General features: G+C 41.9%; 1 protein-coding gene and 1 pseudogene across 15 annotated transcripts in view; both read right to left on the bottom strand.

Moving 5' to 3' along the window:
- ARHGEF28 (Rho guanine nucleotide exchange factor 28) overlaps positions 1 to 26,489 on the bottom strand; it is a 289,007-nt gene that overhangs the window by 157,005 nt on the left and 105,513 nt on the right. For 14 of the 15 annotated variants that reach the window (XM_035713570.2, XM_049103925.1, XM_049103933.1 and 11 more), the window contains 2 exons: positions 10,929 to 11,076; positions 7,330 to 7,623 (listed from right to left, as the gene is read on the bottom strand). In XM_035713570.2, coding sequence (XP_035569463.2) covers positions 7,330 to 7,623; positions 10,929 to 11,076 — 442 coding nt within the window. Of the gene's footprint in view, positions 1 to 7,329; positions 7,624 to 10,928; positions 11,077 to 26,489 lie in introns of those variants that run through there. The other variant, XM_049103929.1, reaches the window with a different exon arrangement.
- Positions 14,045 to 14,200, bottom strand: LOC112660697 (U4 spliceosomal RNA; annotated as a pseudogene).

Here is a 26,489-nt window from a genome sequence, read left to right as displayed (position 1 = left end):
CAAATCCTACTCAAGGACAAAAACCCCAGCAGAGCTCTATGTATCTCAAGTGTTAAGTCTTGCTGGTTACTGGTCACTGTTCTCTTTCCTCTATTCAAAGAGAGGACAACAGGGATTTCCCCATGGCAAACACTGCAGGCCCACACACTTCCTTCTGCTGGTAGATGCTGCAGAAAATCGGCAGTTCCCACTTCGTCTTTAGTTACGAGCTGTCCTGTATATCACTTAATGGCTTTTCCCAAGATTAAAAAAAAAAAAAAGGGGGGGGGGGCAATGTAACCACCCTTTAAATTCCTTAAGGTAACACTAAACAAAGCATAGTTTAACGTTGCCAAATGACCTCCACTTTTATAAAATCCCTTCCAAAGTCCTTTTGGCCTTCTGCACCTTTTCCCTTCTCCCCCCGTGAGTTGTAAAGTGTAGAAAAGCAAAGATCCTCCTTCCAGGGGAACTAATGTATGAAGATCTTATTAATAAAATAGAGCATCATGCTAACCACCTTTCTTAGTAACAGTGAGACCTGCATGCATTTAACTGGTGGTCCCTGACGAGGCTTCCACTTTTCCTGTAAGTCAACATTAATAACAGTGGGACTTGTTTTTGCTCAGGCCGGTACTGCTTGGACTTGCCCTTGCCACGTGTACTCTGCAACTAATACACTTCTCAAATTTCTTGATTCTCAACAATTCTCATCTTGGAAAAATCAATAAATTATCTAAGCCACTTTCAGTGGGTCCTATCAGTTCCACCCATTACTTTTCGGGAGACAGCTCCAGAAAGAAAAGCTGGCTCCCTGAATACAGTGGCTGTGTTTATGCCCAAGACAGCCCTGCAGAGACATTTCACAAGCTCAGCCGGCTTACCCTCAAAATCTCTTCCATTCACAGAATCAACGATAAAGGCAAGGAGTAACATTTAACTCTTTAAAACTACCAGATAACATTTTCTTTCTTTATTTAAAAATTGTATTATGTATGCCCTGCAGATTCATTCCATGGTGTCACTTTTCTTAAAAGGAAATGGTACTTATGTAACAGGATGGAGTTGTTACCTAATGCTCAGCGGTAATCATTCTGCAGTGTCTAAGTGGATCAAATCAACACCCCTCACACCTTAAAGTTACACAATGTTGTAGGGTAACTCTGTCTCAATAAAGCTGGCCAAAAAAGACTGTGTTGTGTTTTCATAACTGTTATAAGAATTCCACCTTTTCCATAATTAAAATTTTGTGCTTCTAAGGAGACTTCTAAACATGTGAACTATTTTGCATAGAGAACTATAGAAAAATCCAAATTCACTTTTTGTGATAATTTACTCAAGCAGGGACGCCTGGGGGCTCAGCAGTTGAACGTCTGCCTTCGGCTCAGGTCGTGACCCTGGGTCCTGGGACCAAGTCCTGCATCCGGCTCCCCATGGGGAGCCTGCTTCTCCCTCTGCTGTGTCTCTGCCTCTCTCTGTGTCTCTCATGAGTAAATGAATAAAATCTTTAAAAAAAAAAAATTACGTAGGGAAAAAAGGTCTTAAATACATAAATTGTTGCTAAATACTGGTTTGTAAATGTAAATATATGCCGAGAGAGATAGTCTTTATGAGTTTGGTTTTTTTAAAATATAAGTAAGCTTATTTTTCTTCTATGAAAATGCTTAACCAGGACCACCTCTACTTAATCCACAGGTGGGGATAGGAGCTATTATGTTCCTAAAGGCAATGCCATCAATCCTCTGAGATGGTATTTGTTGTCCCTTTGGGATCTTTACTCAAATGGTAGCCTTCCCGCTGGACATGGCAAGCCTGGTGCTTGCCAGCCATGTCAACCTTCTGGGAGCACAAATAAAGTAACCTGGTTGAGCAGGAAGGGAAGACTAACCCACAAGTTATCTGAGCACCAAGGAAATGAAACAAAATACCTTATTCCAGTTAATTTGTCAAAATTATGTCAATCTCTGAGAAATAACACTCTTTATTTAAAAAAAACTTAGTTGAGTACTAAAGTACTCAAAGAAAAAGATAAATTGTGACATTTTATTGGATATAGTACTCTACTCCAAGTTTTACTGTAAATATGGGGTCGTGACATTCTGCAAAAAGCTTTTTATCATGAAAGCTATTTCAAAGAACTGGGTTTAATTTTATGAAACAGAAATCCAATTTTATTTATGTCACAAAATTAAATAAAACCAGAGATATTTCCTTCCCTAGAACATAAAGTTGCATTGTGAGTAATGATGGGTAAGAAACAGGGCCAAGAAAAATCTCTGCTTTTCTTTATGACACACAATACTCTGTTCAGCCTGGCCCTTCTCCAGGATCTCAGGCCTTCCTGATAAAGCTCATTGATTGAAACGGCAAAAAGTAAAGTATTACAAAATGCAAAAAGCAAGGAAACACAGTCCCGCTTCCCAGGTAAGGCTTCCAACAGACTTTTCCAAGAGTCATTACAGACGTCAAGTAATCCCCATTCAGCACATCCATTTACCCCACAAAAAGCATAAATAAATAAACCCAAATAATTTTTAAGTGCAAATGGTGAAGCTTTCAATAGTTTCTGAAAAAGTATTAGAAATAATTACTAGGAAAGAAACTGTTTTCCACTTACGATGCCACTATTACTTAACACACAATGAACTCCAGTGGGCCACAGGCCACTGTTTCTTAGTCTGGTATTATTTCTCTACCTTGCAGATAAGCAGCACTAATAAAATAGGTTCATTAGGAGAGGATGCATCGAGCATTTACAAGATCCTAAACTGCTCAGATGAAAATTCTACTAAATTGAAAAAGGACCAGGTTGTTGACATTGGAGACTCCTGAACTCTCCTGCTCCCGTAGAATTGCCCAATGTAGAGCTACACACCCAACAATTCTCTTTGAGAGAAATCCAGCAACTATGTGAATGTGGAAACACCCATATCAGCATGGGTACAAAAAGCTGAGACACACTCACCATCAACTCTACCCCTGGCACAGCACCATCCAATCAGGAGGGAACCCCTGTTCCCAGCTTCTCCCTGAGGAATGAAATGTTTGGATCAAATCTAGCACCCCAACTTTGAAAGCCTCCATCTAGCTGAGGAAGCCAGCGGGGCTTGCATCCAAGAATCCTACGGGACTACAGCAAAGAAGTAGTTCTTAACAGGCAGATGAACACTCACCATAACTATCCCCTGAGGGCTTGGCATAGAGGAACCGGCAGAAAGACACATCTCCCGGTCTTTCCCTGGAAGGGATTTGACTGCATACTTCATAAACTGCAGGGTCCATTTACTAATTGGCATGCATGTAGCAGCTGACTGATGATCCTCCCTGGACCTCAAGAGAGCCAGTGGGCAATTCCCCCCACCTTCTTGCTTTGGTTCATTCCAACAATAAATCCAGGTCACTGGCATCTCTCTGGAAGCAGCCTGTACACACATCTGGCATCCCAGATTTTACAGCTGCCACCTGAGGGACAGCTCCTCAGACTGCTTTAGCTCTGACAGCCAATGTATTCATGAGTCCCGCAGGACTGTAAAGGATGAAGAAGTAGTTGTTAATGGGTGTACACGGAAACCCTTACTGTAACTATCTCCCTAGGGTTCAGCACAGTGGAAGCAAACAAACAAACAAACAAAAAATGCCCATCTCCTATTCTTTTCCTGCAAGGGATTTGACTGCACACTGTTCCAGCTCATGACTGAGGGTAGACTTTATCAGCCTGCATCTGGGTGGTGACGGAGATCCTCCCCTACAGGACACTGATGGGATTTGGCACACCCTCAACTACTGGGGGCCACTAAGAATAAAGATAGCAACTTGGGCAATCACGAAAGTTTGGGAAGCAAATAGGAATTTGGGCTAGGCTGACCAAGGTTCATCACGGAAGACCAGTCAGTCAAGACTGGGAGAGTTGTCTCTTCATCCAATGTGCAGAAACCAACACAAAGAGTGAAAGAAAATGTAGAAAAGGAGAAGAGATTCCAAACAAAAGAATACGAAAATTTCCAGAAATCAATCTTAATGGAGATAAGTGATTTATCCAAAACAGAGTTCGAAATAACATCACAAAGATCCTCTCTGATGTTAGGAAACCAATGTGTGGACACAGTGATGATTTCAACAACAACAACAAAAAATTAGAAAATACAACCAACTACCAACCAGAAATCATAGAGCTCAAGAATATAATAAGTGAAATGAAAATTCACTACAAAGTTTCAGCAGAAGACTAGATCAAATAGGAAAAAGGATCAGCAAACTTTAAGATAAGGTAGTGGAATTCACCCACTCAGAGGAGCCAAAAGAAAAAAGGGTATTAACTCCACCCATATGAAAAGTGATGTAGTCAGTAAGTACCATTATAGGTCTAGGCACTGTAAATTATTCTAAGAGAAAGCCTAGAGAATTTCCTAGAGATTTTCAAGAAATGGTTTACAATCCCAAGATTTTATCCTTTGTAGCCTCATTTGTCCAGAGCAAATGTAATTTGCATTCTACATATGTACATACAACATGCTCTATATATGGAAATCCATTCACATACACACATGGAAGTTAACTTTTACTGAGAACTAAGTATATTCAGATACTGTTATAGAAGATTCATTCTATATTACCTAATGTAATCATTACAAGCCAGTGGGGTGGGTACTATAATGCTTCTTTTCAGAAACCAAAACTCTTATGACATAAGAACTGAAGGGTTCTTGCCCAGGATGCCTCCTAGCAGCAGGGTCAGGATTTGACCCTAGCTCCAAAACATAGATTCTCAATGACGATGACACTAGAATTGTTTTCCCATAAAATATATCTCATGCACATTAAAGAACCCCTTGGTGACATAAATTTGCCTACTGTAAGGATATGGATAAACCAAAGGCCATGACCAATGGGAGCTTATAAAACACGAATACATTTCCAAATAGCAATAAAAATGGCAGTTAGGTGACCCTTGCCAACTTGGTAGTTAGCCTAGTGCTCAGCCAACTTACTTATGTTTATCTATCTTCAGTGACTGAGCAGACATTCACCTGCAACACACAAAAAGCTATATGTATGTACTATTGCCAATCTATAGATTAAAGGTTAAGAAATAGTAATTCATTTCTAAATTTTAGGATGAAAATATAGCATGTGTGTAACATGAATCTCATTTTGAAGGCTCTTAGTTTAAGTTATCCACGTGCAATTATTTTCTTTTGAAAGGCTTTATTTACTTATTCATGAGAGACAGAGAAAGAAAGACAAGAGACACAGGCAGAGGGAGAAGCAGGCTCCTCACAGGGAGCCCGATGTGGGACTCGATCCCAGGACCCCGGGATCACGCCCTGAGCCAAAGGCAGACGCTCAACCACTGAGCCCTCCAGGTGCCCTCCAAGTGCAATTATTAAGTCATATAATCTTCAACAATCTGTCGCCTGCAGGGGCACAAATTAACCCATTGCAGACTCCAAGCCCCTATGCTGAGGGAGGTGCTGGGCTAGGGAAGGAGCCTCCTTCCGACCTGCAAGTGCTGCTCCTGGGGTCTTGGAGGCACTTTACTTGTGGCCTTTAGTGCAGTGACTGGTGAAAAAGTATGAAAACTTTATGCCTTTGTTAAAATGAATCTGCCCTTCTAGAAAGTGAAACAACCTCTATATTAGAGTTTTTAAAAGGCCAGGAAGCTTAAGAAAAAGAAGTTCCCTAGTCAGAAAGCACACATATATATAAATATGTATATATATATATATATATATACACACACACACTACACACACACACACAGACATAGATCTATAGATATGTATGTACATATACAGGTATGTTTGAATATACAGGAACATGCTCCTATATATATGTAGCCGTTTACGTATATACAAGTTATATATTCATATGAACATGAATAAATTCCTTAGCCAGAAAACAGGTACATTTTTATATACATATGAATAACAATAGTGATGTCTAGGATGTGTAACTTCCTTCTGAAGGTCCCAAATACAACTTCCATTCATACCACAAATACTTCTGGAACACTTGATATGTTCCAAGCCATTTGGTAGATCCTTGGAGATAATGGTGAGGAGAACAGATACCACCCCTTACACATCCCAATCAGCTACCATACAGTTGAATCAGCACACAGGAGGCAGACATGGCTCAGCACTGAATGAGGATTGTGACTGGTCTCATCCAAGATCTTAAGGAATAAGAAACATCTTTAATATCCCAAGAGAGTTTTACTTTAACCCTGTTTGAAAGAAACAAGTGGAGATCCTCTCTGTCTGTGGTTTATGGCCATATGATCCTGTTTACAAAAATCACAACCCTTTACCTCAATTAGCGCATTTAATCTTATCCACAATCAAATTTAAACCAGTCTGTAATCAGAATTTGTCAGAAAGTAGAAACTCCTGGGGCCGCCTGGGTGGCTCAGTGGTTGAGCATCTGCCTTTGGCTCAGGGCGTGACCCCGGGGGACTGGGGATCGAGTTCCGCATCGGGCTCCCTGCAAGGAGCCTGCTTCTCCCTCTGCCTGTGTATCTGCCTCTCTGTCTGGGTCTCTCATGAATAAATGAATAAAATCTTAAAAAAAAAAAAAAAGAAAAGAAAAGAAAAAGGAAGTAGAAACTCTCAAAAACAGCATCATCCAACCACTAAAGTCATACAATAACACAGAAAGACAGCACAAGTATATGTGTGTTCAGTAAAATATAAACCAATATCTATTTCTAATAAAATTCTGTGATTAGTTATCACCGTAAGAAGTATCTATTGAGCGGGTCAGCCTCCTGCCTGGCATGGACTTACATAAAACACCCATCTTTGTTCACACACAGATGCCACGATTGATGTTAAGAGCCTATTCAGTCTTTTAATCAACAGGATCCATCACGAGGTTTATCCCAAAGTTAGTGCAAATGTTTGAAGGCTCTCGGTGACTCTGGTATTTTAAAGATGTCGATGCATCGGTTTCATTTCCTGCACGCCACACTTGTTCTTAGCGTTCCCACAGAGCCGGCTGCCTGCCTTTCCTTGCTTGATGACTCTACCTTCTTGGCAAAATGGCACAGCATGAACAGGTGCCAATGGAAGTAGAGCCACACTCCAAAGCAGCTGGCTCAAGAGCTTGCCACCAAGAAACAGTCCTTCCCTCCTTGAGGCAAAGCTCTCCGCCACCTGGAGTAGAGCTGAGGAGCATCAACCAGCCCAGAGTCAAGTGACTCAGGATCTCAGGGAATCCAGTCATGTCAGAATAAGGCTCAGGTCAAAAATGCTCAGGAAAACCAACCCAGGGAGACAGACAACAAATTGTAAGGCACATTCTTAACGTCACATCGAGGAAAGACATCTGAATTTTCTGGTGAAGACTCACCTTCAAGTGAAGAATTTCCCAAGACACTCCACTCAAGAGGCAACTCCAGATGGGTCAGAGCCAGCACCAGCTCCTCGTCCAAAGCAGGCAATGCTCCCACCGTCAGGGCAAATGGAGTCAGAAAGGTCTGATGACTACTGGCTGTGAGGCGATCAGCCTGGGTGACCAGCAAACGAGCCAGCCTGCAAGCCATGTTGTCCACGTAGGTCACTGAGCCGGAGCCCATGGTCACTGGGGAGTAACCTTCTGAGCAGAGGCATACAGACACCGTCACCGTCTCCTGAAGCCCATGCCCTAGACAACAAGACAGTAAACAGTTCACACCTAGAGGCTAAATAAAGGAGATGCTCACCCGGTGTCCAAGTCAGGAGTCACCAGCCTCCCTGCACTGCCTACGCAGACCCCCCGCTCCAGGAGCACAAAAGGCAGAAGAGAATAGAAATGTAGCCAGGTATCTTCCCATGCTGCCACGCTCATGCGGCCGGATTAAAGCTCATTCTATCTTCTTTCAGTGACTCCTGATTTTAAAAACAACTTTTATGAGCTCTGAGCACCTCCATATCTATTCTCCTATCATCGTCGAACATTGTTATTTGGCACACCTTCACCTTGTAGCTTTACCCCACTTACCCCAACCCCTCAATTCAAGGTCATCTCCTTAAAGGCCTTTGTCCTTTCCTCCTCTGCCACTTCCTCCCAAGTCCTACATTTTTATGTGTTTATTTAGATGATAGTTGTACAAAGTAGCTCCAAAGAATTCCTTCGAATGTGAGCGAGGGTGGGTGAAGAGCACTCCACAGAAATACAGACGTTGCTCATTACCCGACTCCTGCCACTCCTGAGGATAGCTTCTGTGCCTTGGCGGTCCTCTTAATAGTTCTGTTGTGTGTGGTCATCTAATCCCGCTCCCTGTGCTTCCTTCCTACACTCCTCCTTCATGTGGCCAGGGGGGAAGCTACTACCCAGGCACATTATGCTGCCTTTGGCAGGACACCCAGGGCTTCGTACCGCCACACTGCTGTGATGATCATAATCACAGCCGGACGGAAGGAAGGTGATCTCAGCCACCGCTGGCCCCCAAGCAAACGGCCAATGGGAGCCTCTGTAGGGAGAAGAGCATCCCAGCTTACTGAGAACTGCTGCTGCGTTCTTCAAATATGACCCAGTGGTGCAGGCACAAAATGTAAGCCTCCATCCCCAGTCTGGGCACTTCCAGGACAGACTACAGAAATCCGCTCTCCACGCTTCTGAAAGGCTCCCCTGGGAAAGCTGTAACAGGCGACATTTACGGTCCAGAAACAGGGACTGCCAGGTGCCCGTACGGAGTTTGTTTAAAAACAAAAGTTAAGAGCTCTCCCTTCAAGTAGGGCACGAACCGTCAAGCAGACCTTCTTTAACACACAAGGAGTGGGAAGGAGGCTCACCCTTGCATCCGAGTAAAGAAAATGACAGAATTTTCAATATTAAGATTGGCATTTTAGTTATTACTCTCATTCCTCCTCTGTAAGAGGCTTCGTAAAAGAAAACCAAGGAGGGAGCAGCCAAAGGCAGCGAAGGCATAAATGTAAATCCCAAAGCCAAAAGGCAGAGGCAATAGAGACAGAGCCAAAGTAACTCTATGCCATTAATAAGGTTTGACATTTTTTTTTCTTATAAAGATGCCAATTATGGCACCAAAGAGAAAAGAGCTTAAAATCGCCCACAGTCTCTAAATGCTAACTGCCTGGGTCTGGTTCCCTATTGTTCCTCTCCAACAGTTGTTTAAAGTTGTTCAACCTTAATCTAAATTTGAACACAGATAATTCAGAAAAATGCACTCCCCCCCCCCAATTACATGGAATGCCTTGGTTTTCACTGCACATTATACCCATTACTCTTTATGGACATTATATTTTGTACATTCATGTATGACCATGCATTGGATGTATGCCTGGACTATCAATAAAAATACACATACATCTATAGGCACAGCAAGAGGGGGCTCCCGGTAGGGATGAGCCTCAGAGTGACTGGTTAAGATTTATTACTTGGCTCCTTGTGTAGTAAGAAGGAAAGGGTAACAATAATCATGCCCAACTGAATCTCTAAAACATGATAACTTGTGTAGAAAGCGTTACATCAATTATAGCAGCATGTGAGAAAAAATGCTCACGGGGCACCTGGTGGCTCAGTGGTCGAGCATCTGCCTTTGGCTCAGGGCATGACCCCGGGGTCCTGGGATCGAGTCCTGCATCAGGCTCCCCACAGGGAGCCTGCATCTCCCTCTGCCTGTGTCTCTGCCTCTCTGAGTCTCTCATGAATAAATAAGTAAATAATCTTTTAAAAACAATGCCCACAGTCTCAGAAATGGAACAACAGATTGATCTGATGAACAAGCCCAGGTAGGGCTGCAAAGTCTTTGCACATCTCTGCAATTCTATGTCTGTGTTGTTTGCATGTCTACTGTCTACCTTCCCTTCACACGTAACAGAGAGACTGCAGAAGCACTTAGAAATCTCTTTCTTTGAGCAGCCCTGGTGGCCCGGTGGTTTAGCGCCACCTTCAGCCCAGGGCATGACCCTGGGGTCCCAGAATCAAGTCCCACATCAGGCTCCCTGAATGAAGCCTGCCTCTCCCCCCGCCTGTGTCTCTGCCTCTCTCTCTCTCCCTGCGTCTCTCATGAATAAATAAATAAAATCTTTTAAAAATAAAAAATATATTTCCTCTAAAAATGAAGCCAATCCTATCCATAAAAAAATTGAAGGTTCCCTAAATGATGCAATTTAGAGGGCCCAATAGGCCCCCAGTTAAGGAAATCTAACCCATGAGCAAACCAGAACTAAACCCACCCCCCTCCTGCAGGTAGTAACACCTTCACTCCATCTTTGAGCCCCAGCCTCCTGTCTCAGATACATAATCCACACCCCAATGAATATATGAAACTACTATATCTGAGAACTATTAGCTCTTAACAAACATTAACATGAAATATTAATTTGTCACCTGTCACCACGGTAACAAGACGACACGTAGGAGAATGACAAGTGTTGGAATGTGAACATTTTGGTGGTGGGAAGAGAACGTTCTGGTGCCTGAGATCTAGTAAGGAAGAGTCTGTATACATAGAGTGCCAAGGAAGGAACCCCAGGCACCAAAAAGAGCTAACAGGATTGTGGTGAACAGTGGGGCTGCCAGACTGCAGGGGAAGGAGGGAGGGAGGGAGAAGGAAAGCCACCGCCAACATCTCCGTGCTGCATGAACCGTCCCTGGCCATGGGCCCTGGGACAACAGGAAGTAAGACTAGGAGCAACTCCTCCATTGGACTACACCCAAAGCACAGCCAACTTTGAAAGCTGAGTGCCACCAACAGGATAGGCCTGCCCGGTCTGAGGCCAGGGTGATGCAGCTGGGAGAGCCTCAGAAGCAAGCTGACCCAGGGTGAGTGTGCTCATGGGTCCTGACCCTTGCCCCTCCGCATCCCCCTCCCCACCTCCCTCACACCCATCCCACTCCGGAGCACTGTTTACTTTCTCCTCCTGGTCCTCCTCCCAGCCTACATCCCTGGAGGAAGGATGCTTCCAGACAGACTTCCCAGTTGCAGAGTAAAGACTGCATCTCACCTGGAATGCTGGACTGGAGAACATTATCCTCAGTGCGTTTTGCAATCACGACGTGTCTCTGATGAGATCCATTATAAATAAAGTAAAACTCGGCATCTTTAGGAAGATAAACATTTTTCCCAAACTTTGCATAGACGGTCATCTGCCCCTAAAAAATGAGTAAGTTGAGGTATCATCACACTTTCTTGTCCTGACTCTTAAAAAAACAACAACAACAACACACAATAAAAGAAGGGCTGGGGTCCAAAATAGTGTTGTTTGTTAGGTTCATTTCACATGGTTGACACTCAAGTAGCACAAATTCTCTTTCCAACAACAAACACTCGGGACCACAGCGAGATGCCTCCTGATGTTTTAAAGTATGGACATCAAAAAATGAAATAAAATAAAATAAAATAAAAAATAAAATAAAAAATAAAATAAAAAATAAGATAAAATAATAAATTAAATTAAAATAAAATAAAATTTAAAAATAAAATAATAAAATAATAAAACAAAATAAAATAAAATAAAATATAATAAGGACATCAGAGCTGGTCTGTTCTATTTGTAAAGCCGAAGTAGTCCAGAGCAAAGGGAAGAAATTTTTAAAATTTACTCACTCTATAAATGTGATTCAACCTTGTTGTCTTTATTTCATTTGAATTCCTCCTACCTGATGGACATCACTGATTCTACTCATTTCTTTTTCTGTCCCTGACATACCACCATAGTACAAAGGGTCAAAACCATTGTTTTTAGTTATCGCCTTACCCTGTCCTGGATCACAGTTGGTTGTAAGAACTTTAAATATGCACAAGCTTTGCCAAGTCGACAGCACCACAGCCCCAGGCTTGCTGTGCCATTTCCATCGCTGTCCGTCTCCTCCGAGGGAACCCCAAGTCCTGCCTCCCCCTGGCCTGGCCTCGCACTGCCTCCCAAGAGCTTCCAGCGGGCACACACCCTGCTAAGTGCCCGGGTGCGGGAGAGGAGCCACTCCGGGAAGGAAAGGAAGTCGAGGAAGCAGGGGCAGGGGAGGGCTCTTCAGGACCTCACCCCAGAGGCTGCGGGAAGGCCTCGATCGGCTCCACGACGAGGGGGAAACCGGGCCGCCGGGCCATCCCGGGTGGCAGGGAGGCTCCAAGGACCCAGGACACTCCCTCCACTCAGAAACAGAAAAGCAATAGGAAGAGAGTCCTCCAGGGAGACGTTCGGCCTGGGGTGGTGGCCACAGGAAGAGGAGGTGGGAAGGGTGGCCCGGGGGGCCAGGGCTCGGCCCGTGGCCACCAAAACCGAGCCGCTCCCCGCAGCCCCCCTGGTCCACTCCCGCTGGCAGACGCCGTGGGTCCCACGCGCGGCAGCAGGTGCAGCAGGGCCGACCCGCGTGGAGAACAGAATGGGCACACGGCTCCTTCCTCCGATAACCACGCGGGTGTTTCGTCTAAACTTTAAAAATACAAAAAGGCTATGTTTTCCTGCTGGTTTGAAATCTATGGCACACAAAATATTACCCTAAATTATGAATTGGTATAAATACCAATTGGTTTCTGGGGGAAAGAAATCACTAGTTTCCGACTTTGGATTAGCCCTTCTCTGCACGTGAGCCCACGCACACATGCACAGCACGGATGCAACCCATAGAAAGTGATATGCCTGGAGAAACCCACCACACGACAGCTCCCCAGAAAGCTCAGGAAGAGGATCTGAAAGGCCAAAAAAAATAAAAATAAAAAATAAAGAGTGACAAACGTCTGACATGACAGAGAGGAAACCTAGATGAAATTCCATTTCCTAAAAAAGGAAGAACAGCCTGCATTAGTCATGTTCCTGGTTGCTAAAGGGACTGTTAATTGTCCACGGACAGAATCTGACCTGCCTTGTCACTTTTTTCTTTTTTTGTAAAAGAAAACAAACTGTATCAACAGATCAAAGCTTTTCACAGACAAGAAGACTATCTCATCTGTCTCTGTTCAAAGCAACCAGCACACGACTATTTTCTTTGGTTGGGTGAACGAGGACCACAACCTACCGACGACTTTGACGGCCTTTCCAAGGCAATACAACCCCAAACAGAACAGTTTTACAGTCTGCGTGTGTCTTCGTCGTGAGCCCACCCCGTGCTCCACGTTGGTAAAAGAAGATGGACAAAAACAGGTCAGGAAGAAGGTCCATCCGTTAAAGGGAGATGCGCACAGTCTTAGCACTAAGAATAAAGTCAGCCCTAAAAGGGCTCCTCTTATTTGCTCATCACAGAGTGATCAGTAAGACATGGAAGGTGAGATAAGAGGATGGGGGGAAGCAGAAACTACGAGAAACCCAATGGGATAGGATGGGATGGGGGGGGGCAGGCGGGAGAGGATGGCAGAAAAAGAAAATATGAGTATGTATGGACACGAACATTTTCATTCCAGAAAACTAAAGCCCTAAAGAGGTTCAGACTCGGCTACGCATATCAGGAGAAATGAGTTTCCGAAGATGTTCTGAAAAACAAGGACAGTAAAAATGAACGGCCAAGAGTGACAATTTGGGGGCCTGACTGGGGTCTTTCTAACCACTGGGGCCCCTGAAAATCTGGTTTTCTTAAAGGGCCACTAATTTTATTAATGGCACAGAGATAAACTCCCAGCTACAGAACTTCACTGTGCCCCCGTGGTTTCCCCATCTGGAGTCAATTTGCACTTCCAGGCAATTACAGCCCTACACTTCCCTGAAGGGATTTACTGGCATCAGTACCAGAATCACTCTACTTTGTGCAGAAATACTAAACACGTCTCATCATCTTTCTGTGAATCTACTATACCCCAAACTTATAATAACACACATTCCCACCCACAGAGTAAGAGGGTTCCCCCTTTCTCCACATCCTCATCAGCATCTGTGGTTTCTTGACATGTTAATTTTAGCCCTTCTCACTGGTGTGAGGTGGGATCTCACTTGGTTTGGATCTGTATTTGCCTGATGTAGAGCATTTTTTCATGGGTCTATCTGCAAGCTGGTATAGTCACTCTGGAAACAGTATGGAAGCTCCTGAAAAAGGTAAAAATAGAGTTACCCTATGACCCAGCACATTACACTACTAGGTATTGACCCAAAGGATACAGACACAGTGATCTGAAGGGGCACCTGCACCCCAACGTTCACAGCAGCAATGTCCACAATAGCCAAACTATGGAAAGACCCCAGATGTCCTTCAACAGATGAGTGGATAAAGAAGACATGGTCTAGTTTTCAATTAGCAATAATCGTGCCTCAGATAAACCTCATTGGCTATGATACTGCCACTGCGCAAAGTTAAGACGTGGTCTATATATTCATGATGGAATATTCCTCAGCCATCAGAAAGGATGAAATCTTGCCATTTACATCAACATGGATGGAACTGGAGGGTATTATGCTGAGCGAAATAAGTGGATCAGAGAAAGACAATTATATGATCTCACTCATATGTGTAATATAAGAAACAGAGGATCATAGGGGAAGGGAGGGAAAAATAAAATAAGATAAAATCAGAGAGGGAGACAAACCACAGAGACTTTTGATCATAGGAAACAAACTGAAGGTTGTTGGAGGGGAGGTGGTAGGGGGACGGGGTAACTGGGTGACGGGCATGGGGGAGGGCATGTGATGGAATGAGCACTGGGTGTTCTACGCAACTGATGAATCACTGACCTCTACCTCTGAAACTAATGATACACTGTTAATTAATGACATTTAAATCACAAAATTAAAATTAAAAGAAAGAACACACTCATTTCACTAAAACTTCTGGACACAGTAAGAGGCATAATAGGCAAAAATTATCTCCCCAAATGAATCTAAAACTTTAACGTGCTCTAGTCAAAACCCAAACACTTTTCAAATGAAAGAGGCTTGTTTCCAAGTGCATCTGGAAGAACAGAAGCACAAGACTAGAAACAGTTTGGAGAATGACAGTGCTTGGCCTGTGCGGAGTGCGGTCAGAACGTCTCCTACCACAAAGCAAGGCATGCAATAAAACCATAACACCTTTTTTTTTTAAATCTATATAAAACCATAACGCCTTAAGCAATGTGACGGGCACAGGGACAGACCACTGAGTACGGAGTCTAGAAGCAGATGCAGGGAGGTTATGTCATAAAGGTGACATTTCTAGCCAGTGGGGGAAAGAACAGGCAACTCAACCAAATGTTTTGGAAACAGCTACCTGTTAGGAGCAAAAGCAGGCCTCACATCATGTATCTCAATTGCCAATTAATTCATTATCAAACTCAAAAATCCTTAAGCACATTAAGTTAGAAGGCTGTCTAAAATTTTTCAGTATCGAACAAAATGACAGCAATGAAAGATATCTAAATCCCGTCTATACTGATGCCACCCCAATGTATCAACTTGTTTTCATTCTTTTATTGCCTTCCAGTCTTTGTTCAATGCACAGCTAACCCTTACCGAGCTTCCTCACGGAGTGAGTACGCATTTGGTTGTGCCCTTCTCTCTTCTATTGAAAGTACTTTTCCCTCTTCTGAATTTTGGCACCATTTTTATTTGCATTCCATCAAACGTGATGTTCTAATATTTCCCCCTATCATCCCTGTACTGTTGTACTTTAAGAGTGGTTCTAGCTTAACATTATAAACCATACAAAAAACTTTTTCATGTACATCACTTTATGCTTTCCTTTTGTAGAATAAAATTCCAGAAATGGTCCAAAAATGTGAAAGCTGGTTGCAAACTGCCAAACTGCTTCTCAGTAATGTTCTAGCAAACTCCATTGCCCCCCTGTGCTGGTCACGGGTATCATTTTCATCACCACCTTGCCAAAACTTTTATTTCCCAATTTATGGACAGTAAACCGTTCCCTCATCAGTTTCATTTGTCTTCTTTCCCCTATCCCTGAAACTTACTCTCCACTTTTATTAAAGATACTGCTAAATAGCATTAACATTGTTAGTGGTCTGTTCAAATTTCAACTTCAAGAATTCTGGTCTTCCCTTTTCTATTGACATCTGCATTCACATTTGCCTAAAGTAGGTCAGAATGTTCACTTTCTCAAGTGAACCAGTTGAGAAGAACCTCACAGTTAGTCCCTTTTCTTTTTGAATAGTGAAGGTGTACCACCTGTTATTTTCTCTTGCCCAAATAAAAAGTACTCAAATACCCCTCTAAAATCTCTATGGACCAGTAGCATGGAAAATGGGAACAAATATTGAGTAGGAAAGCTAGATTATAACCAGATTGAATACACCTCAACATAAACACACACACACACACACACACACACACACACACACACAATTAAACCAACGTTTTTTTATCAAGAAACATCTTCTTCCAGAAATTCTACTTGTAAAACTCATCAATAATTCTCAAAGACCAAGCCTTCTGCTGAAATGCTGTGACATCTGTAGATTTCTTCTTTTTTTTTCCAAAAGATTTTATTTATTTATTCATGAGAGACACACACACACACAGAGAGAGAGAGAGAGAGAGAGAGAGGCAGAGACACAGGCAGAGGGCGAAGCAGGCTTCATGCAGGGACCCCGATGTGGGACTCGATCCCAGAACCCTGGGGTTACAACCTGAGCCAAAGGCAGACATTCAACCATGGAGCCACCCAGGCTCCCCTCTAGATTTCTTCTCAAAGAACCAGAAAAGGTATTCAATCTTATTGGCCATTAGACTATTTCTTTCATCCAACTACTCTACTCTTCTTCTAATGACCTTTACGATGGAAATGGTTGGCATTGATGTGCATATTCTAAATATGTTTTCTTTAAACTAGGTATCTAAATGCCTTAAATAACTTGGTGCCTATATTATCCTAATCACTGAATATCCTTGTGCTAATGTCCTCCCGTCTTCACTCTCACTCTCTACAGACAACATATCTATGCATAATTATACATGGTCAGTAACAATGTCTTTTGCCAAACAACCTTCACGAACTAGTCTCTAAAATATGTGGCATGAATAGGCAATAAACACTGCAGTTTCAAATTATGGCAATGAGAGAACAAAGCATGTATCTTTTTATAGTGGTGTTTCTTACTTTGGAGCCGCAGGAAGATTCATAAATGGATTTCAGGAGGTCTGGGTACCTTTTAAAATTGTTGGCGAAACTCCCTTCATATGTGTATGTGTCCATTTTTCTGAGGAAAGGTTTATGGATTTTGCCGTATTCTCAAAGGTATCCATTCAACTCTAACTTCTATAGAACCAAATAATAATGGGAACATGGTAAATACCATTTAATGACAATGGTGACCTTTTCATATGATAATAAGATGTAGTGCTGTGTTCCAAGGTATCCTACACAGCCTTTACATGGGGTGACCCTTAGGACAGGAGCACATTAAAAGTACATGTTCAGTGAGGTGCTAAATACTGTATTAAAAGTTTACTAATATATGCCATTAAAACCAATATCAACATAATGCCCTAAGTGAATTATCAAATTTTATTGTTTTCAACATCGGAAACTTGTCTTCACAACAAAAAAATAATTATTCTAGGGCAGCCCTGGTGGCTCAGTGGTTTAGCGCCGCCTTCAGCCCAGGGCATGATCCTGGAGACCTGGGATCGAGTCCCACGTCGGGCTCCCTGCATGGAGCCTGCTTCTCCTCTGCCTGTGTCTCTGCCTCTCTCTCTCTCTGTATGTGTGTCTCTCATGAATTAATGAATCAATCAATCTTAAAAAAAAAGATAATAATTATTCTACACAGAACCTTCCCTGCAGAGTAGTGTGTTATTAAATGTTGTGAGATTCCTGAGAATTTTTTAAAGTGCATAATCCCATTTTATAGGTAGGTAAATAGGAGTATAGGAACTAGTTATACTAACTACCTCAGGATCCCAGAGCCCAGATGAACAGTATGCAGTATCTTGACTTCTACCCCAACCTACAAGTTAGGTCATCCTCTTTACATTCTTCAAGCACAATTCAAAGAAAGTACTATGAGCATTGTCTTTTATTCCAAATTACTGTGTTTAAGTACTTCTTTAAACCAACATGAGAAAATGCAGAACTTATTTCCTTTGTGTGCATATATTATAGATACACACATATCTGTACACATATATTATCTATTGTGCACATGGTATTTCACAACCACAAGGTGCTTTATTGTGTCTTTCTAATCTTTTTCCCACAGTAAGACCTAGGAAGTATTATTATGACTCTTATCACATAAACGAGAACCCTGGTACCATCAGGTCCAGTGAGTGGCAGGGCCACAAGTCACATCAAATCCACATGTACCAGCCCCAGGCCCAGCATACTTTTCTTCCCAACATGTTACTGTGGGCAAAACAGCAGTGGGCAAGTGTTTACTGACTTACTAGACCTTTACATTAACCTCAACCTTTATATTTTCCATATTTAATACAAAGACTCTCATCCTGAAACCCATAGGTAGGGGTACAGCTGAAAGGGGAGAGAAGAGAAGTATTCCTTAGGCCCCTCAAGATATATGCCCAGTTTTAGACATTTGTGGAGAGAGAAGGTGTCTTTTAATTAGAGATTCTTCTAAGTGTTCAAGGAGCAGATGATTTAAAAAGTTTAGGAGCCACTGATTCAAAGCATGTTTTAACCATCTTTTGTGTAGTGTAAAATAACAAGATCATTCAAATTTCTTGTCCCAAATCACAACTAAATCAATAAAACATAAGTGAATATAAATTGGTTAAATCCAAGTGGAATAACAGAATTTTTTTTTTTTATGGAAGATCACTAAAATTACATAAAAGGCTTCTAAGACATTTCTTCTGAAAGACCCTTTCAGGGGCCCTTGGGTGGCTCAGTGGTTGAGCGTCTGCCTTTAGCTCAGGTTGTAACCCCGGGGTCCTGGGATCAAGTCCCACATCGTGCTCCCCGTAGGGAGCCTGCTTCTCCCTCTGCCTCTGTGTGTCTTGTGAATAAATAAATAAAATCAGAAAGAAAGAAAGAAAGAGAGAGAGAGAGAGAGAGAGAGAGAGAGGGGAGGGAGGGGAAGGGAGAGGAAGGGAGAGGAAGGGGAAGGAAGGGGAAAGAAGGGGAAGGAAGGGGAAGGAAGGGGAAGGAAGGGGAAGGAAGGGGAAGGAAGGGGAAGGAAGGGGAAGGAAAGGGGAAGGAAGGGAAGAAGAGGGGAAGGAAGGGGAAGAAGGGAAGGGAAGGGGACGAAGGGGAAGAAGGGGAAGAGGACAGGGAGAAGGGAAGGGGAAGGAAAGGGACTGGGAAGGAAGGGCGAAGGAAGGGGAACAGGAAAGGAGGAAGGACGTGGAAGGAAGGAAGGGAGGAAGATAGACGGAAGGAAGGAAGGAAGTGAAGGAAGGAAGGAAGGCAGAGAAGAACGAAAGAAAGAACGAGAAAGAAAGAAAAGAAAGAACGAAAGAAAGACAAGAACAGATAAAGAAGAAAAGAAAGAAAAAGAAAGAAACAAAAGCTAAAAAGACAAAGAAAAGAAGAAAGAAAGAAAGAAAGAAAGAAAGAAAGAAAGAAAGAAAAGAAAGAAAGAAAGAAAGAAAGAAAGATCCTTTCAAGTAGGAATGGCTTCCATTTACAAACAGGATAAAACAGATCACAGAAGTCCAATATTCCTGCTGATAACAGCCAGAAAATCAAAACAGAAAAATTTTAAAGTCATATTCTTAAAGGCATCAGAGAACTATGGGAAAAAAGAACAAAATGCCTTAAAAATTCCAGAAAAGGGAACCCCTTAGAGAAGTTATGGAAGTCAGAGGACAACAGAATGTTATCTTTAAAGCGATGAAATAAAGTAACAGAGGTCCTAAGAGTCCACGCCCATCAAAAACATCCCTGGGGCAGCCGGGTGACTCAGTCAGACCCTTGGTGGCTCACAGTGTCCGACTCTGGGTTTTGGCTCAGGTCATAATCTCAGGGCTGTGAGATGGAGCCCCGCATCAGGCCTCACCCTCAGCAGGGAGTCTGCTTGGGTTCCCTCATTCTCCCTCTGTCCCTAAGAAGAAAAAAAAAAATCTCCTCTCAAAAAGAAAAAAAAAATCCCTAAAAATGACACTGAAATTAAAATGCTTCCAACAAATACTGAGGGAACTCATTGCCAGCAGGCAAGCACTAAAAGAAACACTAAAAGGAACTATTCAAGCAGAAATAAAATGATCTCCAACATAAGCAGGCACCCAAAGAGGAGATATCAAAGAGTGGACAAAATATATTAATGTCTAATGTACAAAATAGGAATGATGTCATGGAGTTGAAAATATCTGTAAAACTAAAATGCCTGACAATAATGTGAAAGGAAAATGGGATTCAAATGTTTACCAGTTTAAGAAAATGTTAAAAGTAATAGCTTATTATGCTTATGTCAGATATGTACATTTTAAGCTGAGGGTTACAGTAGAAAAACATAACTAACAAGTTACAGAAGAAAAAGCCAATTAGAAAATGTTTTCCTCGGGCACTTGGGTGGCTCAGTCAGTTAAGCGTGTGCCTTCGGCTCAGGTCATGATCCCAGGGTCCTGAGATCGAGTCCTGTATAGGGCTCCCTGCCCAGTGGGAGTCAGCCCCTCCTTCTCCATCTGCCTCTCCCCCAGCTCACACTCTCTCTTGCACTCTCTAATAAATAAAATCTTAAAAAATATATATACATATACACATATACATTTTATCAATCACAACGACAGGAGAAACGAAAACATAAAACATAAGTCAAATAGACAGTTATAGGATATAATTCCAAATATACCAGCAATTATCTTCATGTAAATGAAGTGATCCAAATATAATACCACTATGGTCGGTATGGAATTTTTAAATTCAAAAAATAAAAGAAAAAAAGCACAGAAATCTTGAAAGTAAAAAGATATACTAACCAAAAGAAAGCAAGTAAAAAAAAAAAAAAAAAAAAAAAGAAAGCAAGTATGGCCAAAATAGTATCAGAAAAAGTAGATTTTAAAGCAAGGCATGTTAGTAAAGAAAGAGGAGCTTGGCATATAGTTGAAAGAGAGGTTATTATCATATCAAATCTGTATGTATCATCATATGAAATCTGAAATACCTTCAAAAGATTAAAAAAAAGATTCACAAGCCAAAGAGCTAGACCAACCCAAAATCACAAGTTAGATTTTGTCACGTCTCTCTCAGTAGCTGATAGAAGCAGCGGACCAAAAAAATTGACAAGGATATAAAAGATCTGAATTACATAGTCAATATAATTATTTACCAAAAGGAGCAATTATCATAAATTAAATATATATGTTAATGTTAAAAGCTGACCCATTTTTCATATCTCTGCAATAAATTCAGTTATACATACACACAAATCAAAAATTCTCCACGATTTTCACACTTGATGGATGATTCACCGCTATAGAACCACTGTAGTTTTATAAAATATAGAACTATATTCACACTGTAGTTTCTGTATCAAAGCTGGAGTAAAAAAATTCATGACAGAGATCAGTAAATTACTCCAATTCCTCAAGAAAAACAAAGTAGGCTTTAAGTCTTAGTTTTTTATTTTTTTTAAAGGGAGACAGAACATGAAAGGGAGACAGAACATGAGAGACTCCTAACTCTGGGAAATGAACTAGGAGTGGTGGAAGGGGAGGTTGGCGGGGGGTGGGGGTGGCTGGGTGACGGGCACTGAGGTGGGCACTTGACGGGATGAGCATTGGGTGTTATTCTATATGTTGACAAATTGAAAACCAATAAAAAGGGAAGGGGGAAGAAATGTGTGGGAAATATCAGAAAGGGAGACAGAACGTAAAGACTGCTAACTCTGGGAAACGAACTAGGGGTGGTGGAAGGGGAGGAGGGCGGGGGGTGGGAGTGAATGGGTGACGGGCACTGGGGGTTATTCTGTATGTTAGTAAATTGAACACCAATAAAAAATAAATAAAAAAAAAAAGAAAGAAAAGGAAGGAAGATAGGGAGGGAGGAAGGAAATATGAGAAGTGATGGATGTGTTAATTAACCAGAAGAGAGGAGATTTTTCATTTTATATATATATATCTCTCAAATCATCATGTACACTTTAAATACTTTACAATTTTATTTGTCGATTATAATAAAGCTGGGAAAAAAAAAGAAAACCAATAAAAAATAAATTTATTAAAAAAATAAATAAATAAATAAATAAATAAAAGTCTTAGTTTGCTTCCTTTTAAAATCACTAACTTAAAAAAGTAAATAAATAAATAAAATAAAATCACTAACTTACTCACAGGTGTATGAAAACATAGAACTCCTAGAAACTGAAAATATATCTGACATTTCATGCAGATCATAGCAGGAATGAACCGGCTGAGATATAAGAAAATTCCAATTCTAAGCTCTACTCTTAAATTATCCCAGTAATTCTTGAGGCAGAGAGGTCCTGTGCTTGGTTCCCAAATAATCAAGTACATAAATAATAAATGAAGCAAAAAACACTTTAACAAGTGGATGCTGGTTAGGATTTTGGCCAATAATCAACTAAGCAGGAGTTGTCACTGACACAGCTGTGCAAAGATGCTAACTCTGCTATACCCTGCATGGGTGAAAATCTAGGAATTCCAGTAAGAATGCGTATGGTCTGGCTCCACTCTCCATCAGACATACCTGGGCCACGGAATGCTTAAATACAGACAAAATGACAACACATTCAGAGGAAAAGGACAAGGATGCCAACGGGACACAAAAACCATGTTGTCACATGAGGAACAATTGAAGGAACTGGGCCTGTTTTGCTAAAGAAGAGAAGAATCATGGTTGAACGGTCACTGTTACAAATATCTGAAGGTCTATCATGCAGACAGGGGCTCTGACATGTTCTGTAGGCCCCACAGGGGAAAGCCCAGAACAATGGAGGGAAGGACAGGGTACAGAGCTCAGGTCTCCAGGGAGAGCCTTCTAAGAACCAGAGATGTCCAAAGACGACAAAGATTGCTTTAGCCTAGAAGGAATAAGCACAACCAGAAGACAGCGCTTTTTTGTTTGTTTTTGCTTATTTATGTATTATAAGAGAGAATGGGGCTAGAAACAGACCCATCTGGTCTTACAAATCTAAAAGCAATTATACCTGGTATATAATTCTAGATTAATAGCTTCAATACAAAAAAAAATATGTGGGTCTAGATAAGTGGTGTGTGTGTATGTGTGTGTGTGTATTTAAATTAATCTCTCCCTTATTCCTTTGCGTCAATGTCCTTGCTCCTTGGGTTGATGGTTAGTTCATGTTCATTCTTTGCATTAAGTAGTTTTCAAATTGAGATCGGGCGACTCTGGATTGTAATGGACACTAACAGCCTGTTGAGAGTTAAGCATGCCACTTAAATTTCATTTTGGAAAATAGGTTTCCAATTATATTTAAATCTAAGAAGACTACATTCACTATGATGTATTATTTCCCAGGTTTTAATATGCTGGAGAGGACCTGAACTTCCAGGCTAGGTCACTGTCCTGAAATAATAAATGTAGCATATTTAAATTTGAAGAATATATTTAACAGTAAAGACATTTTATCCATTTTATATATTAAAGTTCCCCGTATTACTTTTTACATAAGGAAAAAAGCATTTTCCTTTGAGGGGAAAAAAGCATTTTCCTTTGAGGGAAAAAATTATTTTCCTTCAAGAAAGAAATTTCAACACCACCTGCTTAGTGTCTGTAAGGCCCCCTGACTCTAGGATACCCTCTGCACATTGGAAGCTACAGTTACCGCAACTTCTTTTTCTATTTCACATCTCGAACAAGTTTTCCATTTCCAAGACAGGAAAAACTATCAAGTCATCAACTCCTCAGCTCCAGGTTGAATGCAAGCAGACAATAATCTCATTTGGTTATCATTTAAAGCTTGAGGTCTACAGACATATGTGAAACCAAGTGTGATATGAAGGTCAGTATGGGTCTACTGCCAGCACTGAATGTGCCCAACCAAAACCAAGACTATCAGGAATACAAAGAACCCTAAGTCTTCATGAATTGATAACTCCTGGGCAAAGAGTGACACAATCATCTATATTCTTATCTCAGGGTAGAACACATAGCTCTGCATTCCGTAGGAAGTCAAAAGAAGTGCCCTTTGTCCTTCTCATTCTATCTGCGCCAGAACACGAATTCTACAGTGTACCACCAACACACACACATACGAACACACACGCATGCACACACGCGCACATACATGGAGGCCTTTCTTAAACAAGAGCATTGACGGTCCTACAAAGTAAGGACCAGTGCAAGATAAAAGAATCAGGAGTGCTCACTCAGAGAAGTAGGGGTTCAGAAACTTCTAAGACATAAGGAGCCTCAAAGCTCATCTGATCAATCCCTGAGGAAACTGAAGGTTCATACCAAGAGGTGACTTGCTCTGGGTCCCACCACATAGTAGACCCAGGGTTAGGGCCCAGGTCTTCACCCACCATCCAATGCTCTTCCCATGCTCCAAGCTGCCAGTTGGAAGACTTCCCACCTCCCCCCAGGGGCTGGGAAAGAAAGGACTTTATGGAAACAAGTCAGGAGCAGGAAGAGTGCTGTCAAAGATCCCCAATGCTCACTGCACAACACTCATCTCTCTCCGTGCTCTTGTCTCTTCTCTTCCTCGATTCTCATTCCCTCTGTCAAACTATAGATAGCAGTCTCGCAGGGCCTGCTGCTCTTTGCCTTCTCAAATGGAAACGCATGCAGGGAAAAGCCAGCCAAGCCGCAGGATGGCAAACATGAAACCACAGAAACCAGGGGCTCAAGACAATGAGGAAAGAGCACTCAGCAACTCCATTACAGCCCCAGCTCCAAAAGAGTCTGTGGGAGGCACGGAAAGAAAAGACAAGGATAAGAGCTCAGTGGGGAAGGAAATGGACTAGGGAGTGATGGCAGGCAGCAGCAAGAGGAGAAAGGACTAGAAAAACAAAGCAATAGAGAATTGAGTTGAAGCAGGCCAAGAAAGATGGAAAATAAATTAAAATAAGAAGAGAAATATCCACCCTACCAGGAACTGCAATCTGGAGACACCTTTATAAAAAGGAAGGGAGTTGGGAGAGAAGGAGCTAAATTTTGATGCTTACAAGGAACATTTCATCTGACCAAAATCGATCACTATATTGTACACCTGAAACTAACAGAATGTATGTTAACTACATTGGCTTTAAAATTTTTTAAATGAGTCCTTGCCATTTGCAACAACATGGGTGAATCTAGCAGATACAGTGCTAAGAGGAAAACAAATACCATATTTTTCATTTATAAGTGTAATTTAAGAAACAAATGAATTTAAAAAAAGAGAAAAGCAGATTTTTAAGTACACAGAACTGATGATTACCACAGGAGAGGTGGGTGGGGGGATGGATGAAGTAGGCGACGGGGATGAAGAGGGCACTTACCACGATGAGCACTGAGTAATGAGCAAAGAACTGATGAATCATTATAGCGTATACCTGAAACTAATATAACCATTTATGTTAAATAAGATTTTTTTTTAAGATTTAAAAAAAATGGAGAAAGAAATGAACTGAGGACAAAAGAAGCACATGGAATGTGTCTTGTGACACATCATGGGGGAATGCTTTTCCAAACTACTCCCCTCCAACTAATGGCCATGCCCTCAGCTAGAAGTCCCTTTCTCCATGTCCTACATGGCAGCACTGGGAGGAGAGGGTACCCTTAGAGATTCCTTTCCCATTGTCAGTCCCACTTTAGGGCAATGACTTCAGAACGCAGGAGCCCATTTTTCTGGCTTTGTCCTTTTTAGGCCTGTACTTAGAACTTTCCTGAATCTTCACATGATCAACTGTTCAGGGCTCTCCGCCAGTGAAAAACTGGACCTACATGCAGAGCTGCCAAATGCTGGCTTCACCAGAGATGCCATCTGGCCAAACGTTAGTTGGAGTCTATTACATCTTCCTAATTCAGCCCAAAGCCCAGCAATACGAGAACATCGGGAGCAACAAAGACAAAGAACCAACCCCAAAAGCCTAAGTGTGTAACTAATCTTATTAAAGAATAATATCTTCCGGGGTAGCTGAGTGGCTCCATTGGGTAAGCATCTGTCTTCAGCTCTGGTCATGATCTGGAATCCTGGGATCGAGCCCCATATCAGGCTCCCTGCTCAGCAGGGAGTCTGCTTCTCCCTCTTTCTCTGCCCTTCCCCCTTACCTGTGGCCTCTCTCTCTCTCTCAAAACAAATAAATAAAATCTTTAAAAAAAAATACCTCCCATTTCCTTAGTGCTTCACTGTTCACAAGGCACTTTCACATATACTGTCCCATTTAAACCTCACAACTCCCAAAGATACAGACAAGTGGGCGACTGGTCCACAATCCACAGGGGGGATTGAACTAATGTCATATATCGTTTCATTTAAGAAATACACTGCATGTACACTCAGTGCTATGGTTCCCCTGCCCCTACTATCACTCTAGTGGAGGCACAGAAATAATTACATGCCTGATATGTGAGGGATCCCTAAAATCTCATAAAAATAAGGTGGGGTAAAGAGAGATACTTAGACAGTAGTCATAGGCCCCTAATGAGCAGACGTTCTATTAGTGACCTGAATAAAGCAACAAAGTGAACCATGTGGATACCAAAGAGACTCTCCTGTCGAGAGACTGGCAAGTGCAAAGGCCCTAAAGTGACATGTGCCTGGAGCATTTCTGACAGGCAGCCTGGTGGCT

This window comes from Canis lupus, chromosome 2 (genome assembly GCF_003254725.2).
Source record: "Canis lupus dingo isolate Sandy chromosome 2, ASM325472v2, whole genome shotgun sequence".
NCBI lineage: Eukaryota > Metazoa > Chordata > Mammalia > Carnivora > Canidae > Canis > Canis lupus.
Note: the sequence above shows the minus strand (reverse complement) of the source record. Positions and strands in the feature narration are given on the sequence as shown.